At 49.6% G+C, this 19,876-nt stretch overlaps 1 protein-coding gene across 6 annotated transcripts in view; it reads right to left on the reverse strand.

Moving 5' to 3' along the window:
• The window catches only part of TROAP (trophinin associated protein), a 142,222-nt gene that overhangs the window by 78,076 nt on the left and 44,270 nt on the right, over positions 1–19,876 (reverse strand). For 5 of the 6 annotated variants that reach the window (XM_033937857.1, XM_033937856.1, XM_033937855.1 and 2 more), the window contains exons 5-6: positions 4,811–4,904; positions 2,896–2,999 (exon numbers count right to left, since the gene is read on the reverse strand). In XM_033937857.1, the coding sequence (XP_033793748.1) occupies positions 2,896–2,999; positions 4,811–4,904 (198 nt within the window). The remainder of the gene's footprint in view (positions 1–2,895; positions 3,000–4,810; positions 4,905–19,876) is intronic. The other variant, XM_033937858.1, reaches the window with a different exon arrangement.

Consider the following 19,876-nt stretch of genomic DNA (forward strand, 5'->3'; position numbering starts at 1 on the left):
ACAACAAGTGTATCAAGAAATGACAATTGAACTTGTATATAACTTGAATTTCTATCACAATCAGCTTAAATTACTGAAATTTAACCCCTTCCCTCCCACCCCTACCATAACATATGCATTCACTTATACCGTATAATATATTGTTCCTGTTATTCTAAACCTTTAGTAAAAGATCAGAAACCCTCCCATCCCATCTTTCATAATTGTACTATTAAGGGAAAAATGTTATCTACTCATTACAGTATTCTGTTAATGGCCCCCAAACATCCTGAAATTTACTAAAATTTCCTTTCTGTGTAGCTATTGTTCTTTCCATCTTATAAATATATTCTACTGACTCACTTTGTAATTCTAAACATTATCAAATCATTCAATCAACGAATAACTGAAGTTATTTAGTGAACACTCAGACCCACAGCTGAGGTCTCAGTGAAAAAAATTCACTGAGACCTCAGCTGTGGGTCTGAGTGTTCACTAAATAACTTCAGTTATTCGTTGATTGAATGATTTGATAATGTTTAGAATTACAAAGTGAGTCAGTAGAATATATTTAAGTATATCACTTTGGATAATTAAATTCCCTCGAGACATAAGATATCATCTTATAAATATGACACAAAGAATTCCACCAAAAACTGTAGTTCATCTACTCCAATTTTTCCAATTAACTGTAATCTGTTGTATGGCGACTCCTGTCATAATTAGTAAGAGCTTATTATTTTTTGAAGATATTTGACTCTTTGCCGTTATTGACATGCCAATTAATTTGGCCCTATATTGATTTCCAAAAAAACCAAGATAAATGGACAGTAGAACAATAAATGATCTAAAGTCCCTGCTTCGAGATGACAATGCCAACATCTATTAGATTTAGAGCTATCTAATTTTTGTAAACGAACAGGGGTCCAGAATACTCTATGTAACAGAAAAAACCAAGTGTGTCTCATAGATGAAGAAATTGTACATCTCATCCTCCAAGACCAAATTTGTGGCCATTGAGATGCAGTAATTTGATGCTTAATCTCAATGCTCCAAATGTCCCAAAGACATTTGGAGCATTGAGTTATCAATTTATACCACTGTTAATACTGTTAGAGACATTTGGAGCATTGAGATAAAGCATCAAATTAATGCATCTCAATGGCCACGACTTTGGTCTTGGAGGTTAAGATGTACAGTGTCAGCATCTATGAGACAAACTTGGTTTTTTCTTTTGCATAGAGCTTTTTGGACCCCTGTTCGTTTACAAAAGATAGATAGTTCTAAGTCTAATAGATGCTGGCACTGTCATATTGAAGCTGGGACATTAGATCATCTTTTATTCTATTGTCCATTTATTTTATCATTCTGGAAATCATTTGGCCTCAAATTAATAGGATGTTAGAAAACCCAGTAGCCTTGACATATGATACTATTTTATTTGGAACAACTATGAGAGCAAGAAGTCAAATTTCGTCAAATAACAACAAACTTTTGTTTATTTTAACTGGAATAGCAATACAACAAATAACATACAATTGGAAAAAATATGACAGGTTAAATTACAATTTCTGGTGGAATTCTGTATGTCATATGTACAAAATGGAACTCACCATTGCAACGCAAAAAGGTTATGTGAGTAAATTTCAGAAAGTCTGGGGACCATTAACAGATTTTTGTAATGAATGATTAACTTTTCCCATGATAAGATATTTGATTAGAGGGGAAAAGGGGTGGGATTTTATTTCTGATTATTACATAATATATCAATATTTGAATGAATTCACAATAAAGATGATTTTATGTATTATTGAATTGGGAGGGAGGGATGGGGATTATTATATTCAATAAGAATTATATAAATTTAGATTTCTTACATAATATTTTAACATTATAGAATACTAATTTCCTAATGAAATGTTAAATTTGATGCTAATATGTGAGTTAATCAAGTGTGTATCTTTAAGTTTTATATGAGTTTAATTGATACACTTGTTGTAACATACAAAAATGAATAAAGAATTATAAAAAAAAAAAATTAAAAAAAATTTATACCACTGTGCGGCCTGGTGACCCAGGAAATCCACCTGAAAGCATAGGATCTCTAAACAATATTGACTATTAAGATTTTTCCATTCAGGGAACCCCGCCTGAATGGCCTGCTTCAGTTGCAACCATTTAAAACTTTGTGATTTATTAAGACCAAATTTCCGTTGTAACTGTGAAAAGTCAAGCAGTTTACCATTAGATATATCATCTTCTAGAATACGTATACCTGCCATCACCCATTACTTCCATAGGATTCTATCTATCCCTTTATAATCCATATTACTTGTTTGTCCTTTCCACTTCATAGGCTATCTTTCTCAAGCCTAGTAATAATCTTTTCCTCCTTTTGTTTTTATCTGCTCCAATGCTAGCCAATGCCCTCTACTACATAGGCAGAAGTTATAACTATGCTAGGTATGGGTATTTGTTAGAGGTATCTACCCGTAGGATAGAGAGGTTCCACAACTCCACATTTGTGTGTCCCTCCAGCACCTACCTTGCCTTGACAGTCCTGCTGCTCTAGCTCAGACTTTAAGAGTTTCTGTGAATGCTATAACTTGCCATTGTACCGCTTCTGAGATCTGCAAAGTGCCTTATCTGATGGTTTTTGCACACCAATAAAGGCATAAATTGCTTCTTATTTTGGGCGTCATTCAATGTGTGTTTTTGTGATTTATTCATACAATCATAAGAACCCACCCACTAAATATTGCTAACGACCTTAAAAATAAAAAAAGGTTTTCCCACTTTGAGCAGTGGGTATCCCATCTTAACCTACTGGTGGCTTTTAATTTTCATCTTTCCCCCTATCTCCATACTGACTCTGGGCCCTGCTTCATTAGCATCCACTGAGGGAAGGAAACTCACCTTAGGCTGGGCAGTTGAGCTCATTCCCATGAGCAAGGATGGTAGAGGTCTAGAGAGGAATGCAGGCTTCAGGTCTTGGGGTTGCTGGAGTCTCTCTTCTAATGCTTACAGAAGAAGTTTAACATTTTTTTCCCCCAATTCTTTATTATTTTCAAAACTTACAATAAGTAACAATAAAATACAACATTTTCTTCAATACCATACTTAATACTCTATTAATATCTTATTTCAGAATTAATTCCCCCCTCCCTCCTAAACAATCACAATGTTCAACATATAAAATTTCTATATTGACCCTCATTCTAATGTATACAAATTTATTATCCTATCAGACCCCCAACCTCCCCCCTCCCGGATGTGCATGTTTATAAGGGAAAACAATATTAGACGTTACAATATTTTGCTAATGGCTCCCAGGTCTCTTGAAATTTTTTAAAATTTCCTTTCTGAATGGCTAATGTTCTTTCCATTTTATATATATGACACAATGAACTCCACCAAAAACTATAGTTAAGCCTTTTCCAATTCTTCCAATTGCTCGTAATTTGTTGTATGGCGACTCCTGTCATTAATAAAAGCCTGTTATTCTTAGCTGATATTTGACTTTTAGCTCTCATTGATATACCAAATAGCACAGTATCATAGGATAATGCCACATGATTTTCCAATAAAAAATTTATTTGGTCCCATATTGATTTCCAAAAAGCCAATATAAGTGGACAATAGAACAATAAATGATCTAAAGTCCCTACTTCAAGATGACAATGCCAACATTTATTTGACTTAGAGCTATCTAACTTTTGTACCCGAACAGGGGTCCATAATGCTCTATGTAACAGAAAAAACCAAGCTTGTCTCGTAGATGCTGATTTTGTACATCTCAACCTCCAAGTCCAAATTTGTGGCCATTGAGATGCAGAAATTTGGTGCTTAATCTCAATACTCCAAATGTTCCTAAGCCCAGTTTTTGGTTTCTTGTTTATAAATCCAGCTATCAATTTATACCACTGTGCGGCCTGATGTCCCAGGAAGTCCACCTGAAAGCATAACAATTCCAAACTATATTGATTTTTCCATTCAGGGAACCCCACCTGAATGACCTGCTTTGGTTTAACATTTTAATATCTTAGTTCAATACAAAACTTCTGTAGGTCTGTCATGAATTATGGCTAGTTTCTTTGGAAAAAAAAAAAAAAAAAAAAAGATGCATAAAATAAATACAATGGCATTACCTAATGAGAAGCTGCATAAAATCCAGAGCACTAGAAGCACCACCCCTCTTCCCAATCCCCTTCTCACTTCATTGGAACCAAGTCTTGCAGCCCAAATCACATTATGGCAGCCGTCAAAGGCTAATGAATCTTACCCAAGAGCAACACAGCACAGGTAATGTTGGGTATTCTACGGGGTTTTGTTCCGTACTCAGAAGTGTCAGTCCCACAGACACCACAATACAATAGGTCATGTTTGTTAGGCTCTTAAACTGTGCTTTAAACTGTTCTTTTAACGCTAACAAGAAAACAGCTGGGAGGATGAGACTGTCACACCTCATGAATGATGAAATGCTCTAAATTGCATTGGAGGGTTGAGAAAGGAACTCTTAAACATGAAGCCTTACATACAGCTGGCAAAAGCCCAGGCAAAACTTTGGGGAGAGAATCTGCAGATATTCTCCCATCCCATTTTTCCAAGGCCCCAAACACAAACTGCATTTTGTAGGAGGACATACAAAATCACTCAAACTGCAGTTTGCTGGCTCGTCTCAGAATCCTCATTACTCCTCCAATTTCAGACTTGCAACCTTTAAGAAAGGTGAGGTCCATGACTGCAGCATCACTTGTAGCTCAGCATACTCTTCCCACATCTGCCATGATTAGCTCAGAGGTCTAACTGACCTCAGTTTACTGTACAGTACCTTTGTCCATCCGTCTAGATGTGCAGGATGAATACACAGACTCCACCCTCGATACAGAACTACCACAGCTCACATACGTAGATGCTCTGTCATTCTGTAAAAGAGAAAAATATCTGGATCAAGTCTGCCACTTCAACATTGGGGGTAGGGGGTGAAAGTAAAGCTAGGATAGGGGGATGAAATTAAGGGATATTCTGAATATCTTGAATTAATATTTGAGAAATTTTCATAAAGGTAGAAGTGGGAGAGAGCATTATTGTATGATGGTCCAAAGAAAGCAGTAAGTACATAATTCCTATAACAGTGGATACACTGGAAACCAGGTGTAAAAATGACAGCATTAATTTAAAGAGGAAAGGGCGGGGGGGGATCAGATCAACAGAAGGGGACTCCATTAAAGTAAAAACCAAGGATGCAGAAAAAGCACAGTTACTTACCGTAACAGGTGTTATCCAGGGACAGCCGGCATATATTCTCACATGTGGGTGACGTCATCTACGGAGCCCCAGCGCAGACAGCTTTTCAAGCAAACTTGATTGAAGTTTCAAGTTTGCTACACTGCACCACGCATGTGCATGCCTTCTTGCCCACTAGAGGGCGCATCCCCACCTCGTGGTCCTCAGTTCCATAACAAGCAAAGAAGCCATCCCCGGGGAGGTGGGCGGGTTGTGAGAATATATGCCTGCTGTCCCTGGATAACACCTGTTACGGTAAGTAACTGTGCTTTATCCCAGGACAAGCAGGCATGATATTCTCACATGTGGGTGACCTCCAAGCCGACCAAAAAAGGGCAGGTGGGAGGATGGCAATTTAGGAAAACAGGTTACGTAACACCGACTGGCCAAACCGGCCGTCGCTTCTGGACAAAGTATCCAGACAGTAGTGGGAGGTGAACGTATGAACCGAAGACCAAGTGGCAGCTTTACATATGTCCTCCACAGGAGTAGACCGGAGGAAAGCAACAGAAGCTGCCATAGCCCTGACCTTATGCCCCGTGACTCGACCATGGAGCGCGAGACCAGCCTGAGCGTAGCAAAAAGAAATACAAGCAGCCAACCAGTTGGACAAGGTGCGCTTGGAAACAGGATGTCCCAACCGATTAGGATCAAAGGACAAAAACAATTGAGGAACCTTCCGATGAGACTTGGTACGTTGGAGATAAAAGGCCAACGCCCTCTTACAGTCAAGCGTGTGAAGCGCCGTCTCACCAGGATGAGAGTGGGGCTTCGGGAAGAACACCGGAAGAACAATGGACTGATTGAGGTGGAAATCAGACACAATTTTAGGCAAAAATTTTGGATGGGTGCGAAGAACCACTTTGTCATGATGAAACACAGTAAAAGGTGGATCCGCAACCAAAGCCTGCAGCTCACTAATCCGACGAGCGGACGTGAGCGCAAGCAAAAAGACCACCTTCCAAGTGAGAAACTTAAGAAGAGATTTGTCGATAGGCTCAAAAGGAGGCTTCATCAGTTGAGCTAAGACCACATTTAGATCCCAAACTACAGGAAGAGGTTTCAGAGGAGGGTGAACATTCACGAGACCCCTCATGAAACGAGTCACCAGAGGATGAAGAGAGAGAGATCTACCCTCGAGATGCCGATGAAATGCCGCAATGGCACTGAGATGCACCCGAATGGACGTCGTCTTCAGTCCAGACTCAGACAGATGCAGCAAATATTCCAACACCGAAGACACTGGAACTGAACTCGCGTCCAGATGGTTAGAGGAACACCAGGATGAAAATCTGGTCCACTTCTGGGAATAACAAAGCCTAGTCGAGACTTTGCGCGAGGCTTCCAAAATCTCCCTCACCGACTGAGAAACAGGGATCGAAGTCAAGGGGAAAGGAACCAAGCGGTCAGATGCAACGACTGCAGATTGGGATGCAACAGCGAACCTCGACTCTGAGACAGCAGAGAGGGAAAAACAGGCAGAAGTAGAGGGTCCCTGACACTGAGTTGAAGGAGCAGGGAGAACCAGTTCTGTCTGGGCCAACGAGAATCATAGTGGCTCTGGTCGATTTGAGATGTACCAACGTTCGCAAGATTAGAGGAAAAGGAGGGAACGCATAAAGGAACCTCCCTCCCCAGTCAAGAAGAAAAGCGTCCGCCTCGAGACGATCCGGGGAGTACATTCGAGAACAATAGAGGGGCAGTTTGCGAGTCTCCGGGGAGGCAAACAGATCCACCTGAGGAGTCCCCCAGCGGTCGAAGACCTCGCGCAGAACCCGGGAGTTCAACGACCACTCGTGCGGCTGGAGAAGACGACTGAGTTTGTCTGCCAGACAGTTCCTCTCTCCCTGAATGTAAACCGCACGTAGGAAGATGTTCTGGGAGACCGCCCATTCCCAAAGGCGCAGGGCTTCCTGGCACAGGGACCAAGAGCCCGTTCCGCCCTGTTTGTTCACATAATACATTGCCACCTGGTTGTCCGTCCGCATGAGGACTACCTGATCGTGTAGCAAGTGGCAGAACGCTCGAGCCGCCAGTAAAATGGCCCGAAGCTCCAACACATTGATGTGACAAAGACGGTCCTCTGCCGACCATAGACCCTGAGTCCGCAGACCGTCGAGATGAGCCCCCCACGCGTACTCCGAGGAGTCCGTGGTCAGGACCTTGCGATGCGGAGGAACGAGAAAGAGCAAACCCCCGGAAAGATTGGAAGAGTTGGTCCACCAACGGAGCGAGCGTCTCAAAGAAGGCGTCACCGTTATCGGACAAGAGACTGGGTCGCGATCCTGACGCCACTGCGAGGCCAAGGTCCACTGAGGAAGCCTCAGATGCAAGCGGGCGAACGGAGTAACGTGGACCGTCGATGCCATGTGGCCCAGAAGAACCATCATGCACTGAGCCGATACTAAGGGCATCAGCGAAACCTGGCGACTCAATCGAAGCAGGGCCTCCAACCGAGGGGGGGGGAGGAACGAACGAAGGCGAACTGTGTCCAGCACGGCTCCGATAAACTGAAGGGATTGAGTCGGGCACAATTGAGACTTGGGAAAGTTCACTTCGAACCCCAGACGTTGAAGGAAGATGATAGTCTGTTGGGTCGCTGAGATAACCCCCTCCCTGGTCGATGCCTTGATCAGCCAATCGTCCAGGTAGGGAAAGACCTGTAGCCCCCGAGATCTCAGGGCTGCAGCGACTACCACCATACACTTTGTGAAGACTCGAGGGGACGAAGCCAGTCCGAAGGGGAGGACCCGATATTGAAGGTGCGACTCCCCCACCTGAAACCGTAAGAACTTGCGGAAGGCGGGATGCACCGGAACATGAGTATATGTTTCCTTCAAGTCCAGGGAGCACATCCAGTCCCCTTCCTCCAAAAGAGGGTACAAAACCGGAAGCGACAACATACGGAACTTCTCCCGGACCAGGAACTTGTTGAGCTTCCGGAGGTCCAAAATGGGGCGTAAGTCCCCGGTCTTCTTTGGGACCAAAAAGTAACGGGAGTAAAACCCCTGCCCCCGCTGGTCGGGGGGTACCGGCTCCACCGCCCGAAGGCTCAACAAGGCCCTGGCTTCCGCGAGGAGTAAAGGAAGCTGGGCTCGATTGCATGGAGAAGCCCCCGGCGGATGTTCCGGCGGCGTGGCTAAGAAATTGAGCGAGTAGCCCTCGGAGACGATCCGGAGCACCCAAGCATCTGAGGTGATCCCGGTCCAGGCCGCATGAAAGGCCCGCAGCCGACCCTCGATGGGAAGGGGGTCCGGCGAGAGTGCGGAGGGGGCCCGCCCCCATCCGCACATCACGTCAAAAAGACGGCGCCGGCTTGGACGCCCCCTGCGCCTGAGGTTTCGGTTGGCCCGCTCCTTCAAAAACTCCTTCGTATACTGAGAACCTGCGAGTAAGTCCAGGTCCAAAGCACGTCCCATATCCTGCACGAATTTTGAAAAGGAAGAGGACTTGGAAGGCGGGGAAGGAGTTCGCGAAACCCGTGCCGCCAAGAAAGAGGGGGAGGCCTCGCGGGAATAACGAGGCTCCCTACCAGACCCCGATCCCCAGGAGGCCACACCCAGCGACCTGGAGGGGGGTCGGGGATCGCCTATGCCCCGAGGAGCCCTTGGGGGAAGTCCCTGGGGTACGAGGCACCGAGGCACGCCCCCCTCCGTCTCGGCGAGGAGTCTCTCGAACCCCTTCCCTCGGAGGACCGAAAAAGCCTCGGATTGTCGAGGCGGAGCTCCGAGACACGCAATGTCTCACCCCCGGTCGGCGAGGAGCGACCGCGTCTCTGAGGAGAACCCCGAGAACGCTTGGGCTTCCTCGGCCGGCGCCTCGCCCGAGGCCGACCCGAGGGCGAGGAGCCCCGGGAGGACCTCGACGAAGAGGAAGAGATCCTCCTAACCCGACGCACCTTGTCCCGAGGCCGCACGTCAGGTTGGTCGACCGAGGCCGAGGGCAAGGTCGGGGTCGAGGCCGGGAGCACCCCGGGGGCCAAAGCCGAGGGCACCGAGACCGAGGCCGCCGATGCAGCCGAGGTCGATGCCAGGGCAGTCGAGGCCGAAGCCTGCTGCAGGTGCGAGAGGGCCCCGGACAGCTCCGAGGCAATCAGCGCTCGGAGCAGGTCCTGGAAGACCGGTACCCCCATCATGGCGGGTAGGTCCAGGGCCGTCGGGTGCTCCCTGGAGGGTGACCTCGGTCTCGAGTATTCCCTCGGGGTACCCGACTTCGGCACTCGGGGCGGGGCCGAGGACGACCCACCCGCCGTCGAGGAGCCCAAGGATGGCTTCTTCGCAGATCCTGGAGTCGAGGAGGGAAGCGAAGACTTATCCTGGACAGGCTTCGTCGAGGTAGCAGGCTTGGACGAAGTCGAGGGACCCGAGGCCGAGGTCAAGGCCGGGGCCGAAGCCGAGGCCGACGTCGAGGCCTTCCCCGCCGCGGGGTCCACAGCGAAGAGCTCCGCCATTCGGGCACGGCGACGGCGGAGCGCTCTAGACTGAAAAGTCGAGCACCTATCACAAGTGTCTGTAGGGTGCTCAGGACCAAGGCAAATCAAGCACCACCGGTGTGGATCGGTAATCGAGAGCAACCGATCACACCGGGAGCACTTCTTAAAACCCGTCAAGGGACGGGACATGAAATCAAAAAAAGGCCGGGAACGAAAGAGGTCCCACGGCCGCGGCTACCGGGAGCCCCCGGAGCCGAACGAAGAAATTTTTTTTTTTTTTTAAGAAAAACAACCGACAACTAATAAAACAACAAAACAAGCACAGCGACCGAGCAAATACACTCCGCCGCGGTGTCAGAAGGCAAATTGCTAAGAGCACGATTTCCACAGGGCTTCTGGCTCCGCGGAAAAAAATGAACTGAGGACCACGAGGTGGGGATGCGCCCTCTAGTGGGCAAGAAGGCATGCACATGCGTGGTGCAGTGTAGCAAACTTGAAACTTCAATCAAGTTTGCTTGAAAAGCTGTCCGTAGATGACGTCACCCACATGTGAGAATATCATGCCTGCTTGTCCTGGGATAACTATTGATACTGTGGAATCCTTCTATATATTCATCACTATTCATACCTGTTTGACTGGAGGTCAGAAAACACACACGTCAGATAGTAAGCAGGCTAAATCAAAATCTGACAGGGTGGGCCTTCAAGACTCTTATGCCTTTCTACTAGAAATAAGATTATAGAAGACCCTATCTTCCCTTTTAGTGCAAAAAGGCATACAAGTCTTGAACTAGTGAACATCAACATACCAAAGTAGTCCCCTAAATCTAGGGCAGGAAAGATGAGCCTGCTGCTAGCACTGAGAACCCAAAAGAGGTGTCCATTCATGCCACACCACACCCACTCTGTAAAATTTTATAAGAGTACATAGGGTAGACCAAGTAGCCACTCTACAAATCTCCTCAGGTGGAACTGCCCAGGACTCCACCCATGAAGAAGCTACACTTCTCAGAGAGGGCTCTCAAAGAAATCAGTGATTCTTACCACACCCGATATATGCTGAAGTAGCCATATGAATTCATCTTGAAATGCAAGCCTTAGAAACTGGCTTCCCCTGGCAACTAGGACTCATTACTACAAAAAATGATCAAAAGGAGACAAAAATCATTCATCACCTCGTAACGAAGAGCTCTCCTAACATTCAGCAACACTAAGACTTTGTCCTTTTTTTTCCAACCCGTGACATGGAATGTGGGTAGCTAGACTTCCCGATTTATGTGGAAGGCCAAGACCACTTTTGACAAAAAAAATAAAAAAAGATACACCGTGCATAGCAAGACCCTTGCCTCCATAAATCTGAGGAAAGGCTCTCTGCATGACAGGGTTTGTAGCTCCAAGACCCTTCTTGCCGAGACGATAGCTACCAGAAAAAATAAAAATGGTTAAGATCCATCAGCAAAACAACGTTAAGATTCCAAGTCAGGAGCGACCATTGCACAGGAGGATGCAGTCACATCACTCCCTTCAAAAAACTTGCTATATTAGGATGTGAAGCAAAATAGCACAGTTACTTACCGTAACAGGTGTTATCCAGGGACAGCAGGCATATATTCTCACATGTGGGTGACGTCATCTACGGAGCCCCAGCGCGGACAGCTTTTCAAGCAAACTTGCTAGAAGTTTCAAGTTTGCACACTGCACCACGCATGTGCTAGCCTTCTTGTCCACTAGAGGGCGCATCCCCACCTCGTGGTCCTCAGTTCCATATCATAGCAAAGAAGCCATCCCCGGGGAGGTGGGCGGGTTGTGAGAATATATGCCTGCTGTCCCTGGATAACACCTGTTACGGTAAGTAACTGTGCTTTATCCCAGGACAAGCAGGCATGATATTCTCACATGTGGGTGACCTCCAAGCCAACCAAACAAGGGCAGGTGGGAGGATGGCAAATTATGAAAACAGATTACGTAACACCGACTGGCCAAACCGGCCATCGCTTCTGGACAAAGTGTCCAGACAGTAGTGGGAGGTGAACGTATGAACCGAAGACCAAGTGGCAGCTTTACAAATGTCCTCCATAGGTGTAGATCGGAGGAAAGCCACAGAAGCTGCCATCGCTCGGACTTTATGACCCGTAACACGACCCGCAAGCGGGAGACCAGCCTGAGCGTAGCAAAAAGAAATACAAGCAGCTAACCAGTTTGACAAGGTGCGCTTTGAAACCGGGTGTCCCAAACGATTAGGATCAAAGGACAAAAATAATTGAGGAACCTTCCGATAAGACTTGGAGCGTTGGAGATAAAAGGCCAACGCCCTCTTACAGTCAAGGGTATGAAGCGCCGCCTCACCAGGATGAGAATGGGGCTTCGGAAAAAACACCGGAAGGACAATAGACTGATTGAGGTGGAAATCAGACACAACTTTAGGTAAAAATTTGGGATGGGTGCGAAGAACCACCTTATCATGATGAAACACCGTGAAAGGAGGATCCGCCACCAAGGACTGTAGTTCACTGATTCGACGAGCAGACGTGAGTGCAATCAAAAAGACTACTTTCCAAGTAAGAAACTTAAGATGCGACTTGTCGATGGGCTCAAAGGGAGGCTTCATCAGCTGAGCCAAGACCACATTAAGATCCCACACCACCGGAGGAGGTTTCAGAGGAGGATGGATATTCACTAGCCCCTTCATGAAACGCGTCACCAGAGGATGAAGAGAGAGAGAACGACCCTCAAGATGCCGATGGAATGCTGCAATGGCACTGAGATGTACCCGAATGGAAGTCGTTTTCAGGCCAGACTCAGACAAATGCAAAAGATACTCCAGAACCGAAGCCACAGGGACCGAATCCGGTTCCAGACGATTCAAAGAACACCAGGATGTAAACCTGGTCCATTTCTGAGCATAGCAAAGCCGAGTCGAGACCTTACGCGAGGCCTCTAAAATGTCCCTCACAGCCCGAGACACCGGAATCGAAGTCAGGGGGAGAGAAACCAAGCAGTCAGATGTAAAGACTGAAGATTGGGATGCAACAGCGAACCCCGACTCTGAGACAGCAGAGAGGGAAACACCGGCAGAAGCAGAGGTTCCCTGGTACTGAGTTGAAGAAGTAGGGAGAACCAGGGCTGCCTGGCCCAACGAGGCGCAATGAGGATCATGGAGGCTCCGGTCGATCTGAGATGAACCAACGTTCTCAAAATCAGCGGAAACGGCGGAAACGCATAAAGGAACTTCCCCTCCCAATCGAGAAGGAAGGCATCCGCCTCGAGACGATCCGGAGAGTAAATCCGAGAACAATAGAGGGGCAGTTTGTGGGTCTCCGGTGAGGCAAAAAGATCCACCTGAGGAGTTCCCCAGCGGTCGAAGACCATGCGAAGGACCCGGGAATTCAGAGACCACTCGTGCGGCTGGAGAAGACGACTGAGCTTGTCCGCCAGCCGGTTCTGCTCTCCCTGAATGTAAACCGCCCGCAGGAATATGTTCTGCGAGATCGCCCAGTCCCAAAGGCGGAGAGCCTCCTGACACAGAGGCCAAGAGCCCGTACCCCCCTGTTTGTTGACATAGTACATCGCTACCTGGTTGTCCGTCCGCACGAGTACCACCTGGTCGTGCAGTAGGTGGACAAAAGCTCGCGCAGCTAGAAAAATGGCGCGAAGCTCCAGTACATTGATGTGACAACGACGGTCCTCGGCCGACCACAGAGCCTGCGTCCTCAGACCGTCCAGGTGAGCTCCCCACGCGTACTCGGAGGAGTCCGTCGTCAAGACCTTGGTGTGAGGAGGAACGAGAAACAGCAAACCCCCTGACAAATTGGAAGAGTCGGTCCACCAACGGAGCGATCGACGTAAACAAGGGGTCACCGATATCCGAGAAGACACCGGGTCGCGATCCTGTCGCCATTGCGACGCCAGAGTCCACTGCGCGAGCCTCAGGCGCAAGCGAGCGAAAGGCGTGACGTGAACCGTCGACGCCATGTGACCCAGCAAAACCATCATGTGCTGGGCCGACACTTCCCGCTGCCCCTGACAGTGGCGGCCCCACCGAAGCAGGGTATCCCGCCGAAGAGGGGGGAGAAAGGCGCGGAGGCGAACCGTGTCCAGCACGGCGCCGATAAACTGGAGAGACTGCGCCGGGCACAATTGAGACTTGGGAAAGTTCACTTCGAACCCCAGGCCTTGTAGAAGATTGATAGTCTGTTGGGTCGCTAAGATAACCCCCTCCCTGGACGGGGCCTTGATTAGCCAATCGTCCAGGTAGGGAAAGACCTGTAGACCCCGCGTGCGCAGGGCCGCCGCCACCACTACCATACACTTGGTGAACACCCGAGGGGACGACGCCAGACCGAACGGAAGAACCCGATACTGCAGGTGCAAATCCCCCACTTGAAAGCGCAAGAACCTGCGGTAAACGGGATGCACCGGAACATGGGTGTATGCTTCCTTCAAGTCCAGGGAGCACATCCAATCCCCCTCCTCCAGCAGCGGATAGAGAATCGGAAGCGATAACATACGGAACTTCTCCCGGACCAGGAACTTGTTGAGCTTCCGTAGGTCCAAAATGGGGCGCAAGTCCCCGGTCTTTTTTGGGACCAAAAAGTAACGGGAGTAAAACCCCCGTCCCCTCTGATCGGGAGGAACCACTTCGACCGCCCGGAGGGTCAACAAGGCCCTGGCTTCTTCCTGGAGAAGGGCCAACTGGTTCCGATTGGGAGGGCAAGCCCCGGGTGGCAAGTCTGGAGGCTGACTGGAGAAGTTGAGCGAATAGCCCTCTGAGATTGTCCGGAGCACCCATGCGTCCGACGTAATCGCCGACCAGGCCCCGGCAAAGGTCGTCAGCCGACCCCCGATGGGGAGGGGATGGAGCGATATTGCGGTGAGGGCCCGCCCCCAACCGCCTATCCCGTCAAAAGGACGGCGCGGCCTTGGCGGCCCCCTGCGCGGCAGGTTTAGAGGGGCCACCCCTACTCTGTTGGGGCTGTCGCCGTGGCGGCGGTCTGGAGAAGGCCGGCGTCGACTTCTGAGGGTACCTCCTCGGGGGCTGCCGGAAAGGACGCTGGGCAGGAGCCTTAGGCTTCGGCCGTACCAGAGAGGCCAGGGAGCGTTCCTGTTTGGACAGGCGCTCCGTCGCCGCATCCAAAGAGTCATCAAATAACTCCACCCCAACGCAAGGCAAGTTTGCCAGGCGTTCCTGTAAATTTGACTCCATCTCGAGGGTACGAAGCCACGCCAGCCGGCGCATGGCCACCGCACAGGCTGACACCCTCGAGGCGAGTTCAAACGCATCATAAACTGCGTGGAATAAATATAGGCGCAGCTGGGCCAGATTCGAACTAAAGGTGGCGAACCGGTCCCTATGCGACTCAGGCATCACCTCACGAAAAGAGGGGAGGTCCTTCACCATCGTACGGAGGAAGGAAGAGTACGAAAATGCGTAGTTCAGGACCCTTGTAGCCATCAGAGAGTTCGCATAGAGACGACGCCCAAATTTGTCTAGGGTCCGGCCCTCCCTACTCGGCGGGACCGTCGCCGAGACTCTGGAGGGCTGCGATTTCTTGACCGCCGATTCCACTAGGAGCGAAGTATGGGAAAGTTGGCCCTTCTCGAACCCCTTGATGGGGAGGGTGCGATACTTAAGACTCCATTTTGGAGGGGACCACCGCGACCGTCAATGGAGCCTCAAGATTCCTTAGGAAGGTCTGACAGAGGACCCTGTTAATCGGAAGGCGCGGGGACTCTCTAGGGGGGGCAGGAAGATCCTGCTCCTCCAAGAACTCCTTGGTGTAAGTGGACCCTTCAGACAAGTCAACACCCAAAGCCGCCGCCATATCCTGCACAAACCTCGTAAAGGACGAGGGTTTAGCAGGAGGAGAGGGAGACCGAGACTTCCCGGCAGAGCCGAAGGGAGAGGCCTCGTGGGAGTATCTTGGCTCCCTACCCGACCCCGACCCCAACGAGGCACAGTCCTGCGACCTCGACGGAGTCGGAGACCGGGTGTGTCTGAAGGAACCCTTCGGGGATCCCCCCGGGGTCCGAGGCACCGAAGCCCGACCCTTCGGCCCCGGCGAGGAAGCCCGAGAGCTCTCCCTGGCCGGAGACCGGAACAAAATAGGGTTATCGACTCGCAGGTCCCGCACCTGCAAGGCATCGGCCCCGGCCGGCGACGAGCGACCACGCCGCCGAGGCGAGGTCCGAGACCGCTTGGCCTTCCTCGGACGGCGCCTCGCCCGAGACCTGCCCGAGGGCGATGCACCTCGCGAGGACCCCGAGGACGAAGACGAGATTCTTCGCACTCGGCGCACCTTGTCCTTTGGGCGCACGCTACGCTCCGGCGGATCCCGCGAAGCCGGGTCTGAGGGTACCGCCGAGGTCGAGGCCGTGGGCGCCTCGGGAGCCGAAGCCCCGGTACCCGAGGCCGAGGTCGCCAACTGCGGGGCCACCGAGGCCGAAGCAGCCGAGGCCGAAGTAGCCGAGGCCGAAGCCTGCTGCAGCTGGTCAATGGCCCCGGTGAGCTCCGAGGCGATTAACGCCCGGAGTAATTCTTGAAACACGGGGATTGACATTCCCTGTGGCAAGACCTGCCGCTGCTCCTCAGAGGGCGACCTCAGTCTCGAGTATTCCCTCGGGGCGGCGGACGCGGGCATCTTGGCTTTAACCGAGGCGGACCCACCCGCCGACGAGCCCGAGGATGGCTTTTTGGACGATCCTGGAGCTGAGGAGGGAAGTGGAGACTTACCCGAGGCCTTGGAAGAGGCCAGCTGCTTCGACGGCATCGAGGCCCGAGGCGAAGCCGACGGTCCCGAAGCTGAGGTCGAGGCCGATGTCGAGGCCGAGGTCAAGGCCGGGGCCGAAGCCAAGGCCGAACTCGAGGCCTTCCCCGGAGGGGACTCGACCGAGAAAAGTTCAGCCATGCGGGCTTTGCGGCGTTTAAGTGCCCGCTTCTGGAAGGTGGCACACTTCTCGCAGGACGCTGTCGGGTGTTGGGGCCCCAAACACCGCAAGCAGCACCCGTGCGGATCAGTAATTGATAGAAGCCGTTCACAGCGCCCGCACTTTTTAAAGCCCGTTACGGGCCGGGACATGGGCCCAAAATAGAGCCGGGAACAAGCGAGGTTCCTCGGCCACGGCTACCGGGAGCCCCCGGTAGCAACGAAAACGAAAATTTTTTTTTTTTTTTTTGGAAAAGAAAGAAAAGAAAGTAAGAAAGAAGACAAAAAACGCAGCGACCGCGCGAAAATCCCTACACAGCCGCGGCGACAGAAGGCACAATTTAGCACAAATTCTCCACAGGGCTTCTGGCTCCGCGGATGAAAATGAACTGAGGACCACGAGGTGGGGATGCGCCCTCTAGTGGACAAGAAGGCTAGCACATGCGTGGTGCAGTGTGCAAACTTGAAACTTCTAGCAAGTTTGCTTGAAAAGCTGTCCGCGCTGGGGCTCCGTAGATGACGAAACCCACATGTGAGAATATCATGCCTGCTTGTCCTGGGATAAAAACTTTTTCCACTAAAACTCTAAAGCAAAGAGGCCTGCCACCTGTATCTTGAGGGAATCAATCGCTAGGCTCTTCTCAAGCCCGTCTAGATGAAATGCTAGGACCACCAACAAGGGAATCCGAAAAGGCTCCACATTCTGTTTAGCACACCAGCCCTGGGGGGGGGGAAAAAAAAAAAAGTCTTCCAAGCCTTAGCATTAGGCCACAAGTCACCTGTTTCTTAGATCTTAGAAAAGGTAGCCATGGCCACCTCCAAGTAACCCTGCTGCGCTAAGGCTGTGCGCTCAAGAACCATGCCATAAGCCCAAAGTGTTCCTGATCCCCCAGGCAACTGGACTCTTTGATAGAAGAATTGAATGAAGTTGCAGTTTGAGACATTGGTCCCTCTGAAGACAGACCACATCTACGGCTGACAGGGCCAATCTTCTGGGGAAACTGCAGATGATTCTGCCCACAAGGAAACATGTCTCATGGAATGTGCCTTCACAGATATAGGTGGAAGAAATAACCATACAGATCCACCTTGAAATAGTCGTTTCGATGCTGGCTGGATCTTTACGGGCTTCTCCAGCCAGAACAGATGATCTGACACTAACCTCATCCGTAACTTCTAGATACCGCAGCAAAAGTCTACGGATACCCAATGATTTTAACACCCAATCGTTTTTCTCGAACCATAGGGTGTGAAACAGGCAAGTATACTTTGCGGTTGATGTGGAAGCTGGAAGTCACTTTCAGCAAGAAAGACTGGACTATGCACAAGATCACACCTGAATCCATAATCCTAAGAAAAGGATCTCTGCAGGACAAAGCCTGAAGTTCCAACACTTAACAGAGAAAGGCAATCACCACCAAAACGCCATCTTGATGGTAAGGTCTATCAAGGAAGCTTGATCCAAAGGTTTATAGGATGGTCTAGCTAGCGCCCAGATAAGCAGATTAATATTCCATGTCGGAAAAGGCCATCACACTGGAGGGTGAAGCCATAATGAATGTGTAACAAAGGGTGCTCTTATTGATCCTGGGCCCAAAATAGGAGAGCCCAGCTATCTGAACTCTCAGGGAGCCAAACGCTAGGGGCCCTTTTCTAGAACTTCTTGGAGAAAGTCAAGTATCACCAAGATTGAAGTCGAGCTCAGGTCTTCACTCCTCTGAAACACTTCCAGGCCTTTGCATACGTTGCTACAGTTGACTTTTTCCTATACCTAAGAACAGTGGAGATCACTCCATCCGAGTAGCCTTTGTGTGCTAGTGCTGTGGTGCACAAGATCCATGCCATAAGACCAAAACATTCTGGATCCTACAGGACAACTGGATCCTGCGTGAATAGCCGAGGATGACAGGGAAGTTTGAGACTGGATACTTTTGCAGACGGACTAGTCTTTAAACCATGGGCCTCTCAGACAGTCTGGCACCACTATAATCGCCCTTCCCTGGAACACCATGAACCTACATAGAAGACAGCCTATCATGGGACATGGAGAGAAGGCATATAGAAGATCTGCCTTTGGCCAGGGCTGAACCATGGTGTCTAACTACAATTCAACAAACTCAGGGGAACAAACTAATCAACTCTCTCACAAACCCCTGTATAATTTACAAACCTTCCTATCCAATAGAAAGGTTTGTAAAATTATACAGGGGTTTGTGGGAGAGTTGGAACCATGGTGTCCCCCAGGCCTTCGCTTCCTAGCTCACATCTTCGATTGAAGAATCAATCCACTTTCTTGTTGGTAGCTGATGGTATCAGGTCAAATGTTGGTAGCCCCCACCAATTCACTATGCAGGTGAAGGCTTCCTGGGACAAGAACCACTCTGTGGGATCTAGGGTCTTCCAACTTGCACACTGTCCACTCCTACCACATGCAATGCCGAGAGTGCCAGAAGAAGGGCCTCCACCCATTGAAACAGTATCTTGGCTTCCAAGCATAGTGGAGCACTCTTGGTACCCCCTTGGCATTTGACATAGGCTACCACCGTTGTGTTGTCGAAGAAAACTTTAACTGCTTTGTTGTGTAAAGCGCTCCATGACTCTGGAGTATCAGGTGATTGGCCTGAAGTTCCAAACGGTTGATTAACTACTTTCTCTGGGAAGGGGGCCAGCATTCCTGAACTGGATGTCCCTCACAATGTGCCCCCCTCCAGCCTTAAAGGCTGGCGTCTGTCATCAGAATCATCCATGAAGAGATGCAGAGGAGAACCCCCTCTGGTGAGAGTGTGAAGATTCAACCACCAGATCAGATTGCAATAGGCTTCCGCTGTCTAAGAAGTTGCTGGTGCAGTGCATCCCTCTGTGGGCACCATCGAGAAAGGAGCATCTCTTATAGCAGGCACAAGTGCACACTTACCTAGGGGACTACAGAGCCTGCAAATACTGCTAGGCTGTCGGAACAGGCTCACTCCAAACTCCCGTGTCCGATACAGAAGCTTTTCTCCATGAGCTTCTCGAAAGAACACTGTTTTACTTTGTCTTGAACCGGACTCTAGTATTCCAGGCTCTGCATTGGTTCTAGGTGGTTTTTCCCAAGTTGACCACCCATATGAAGTTCTGCAGCACTTAGATCACTCAGTGAACTGCTAGTCTGTCCTTGGATTTGGACTCATTGCACAATACCGCTACTAAGCTAAAAAGTAAAGTGCCAGTTAGCAATTAGTCAATTAAGGGCAATTGAAAGCTTCCCTTCAAACTG

Source organism: Geotrypetes seraphini, chromosome 3, assembly GCF_902459505.1.
Source record: "Geotrypetes seraphini chromosome 3, aGeoSer1.1, whole genome shotgun sequence".
NCBI lineage: Eukaryota > Metazoa > Chordata > Amphibia > Gymnophiona > Dermophiidae > Geotrypetes > Geotrypetes seraphini.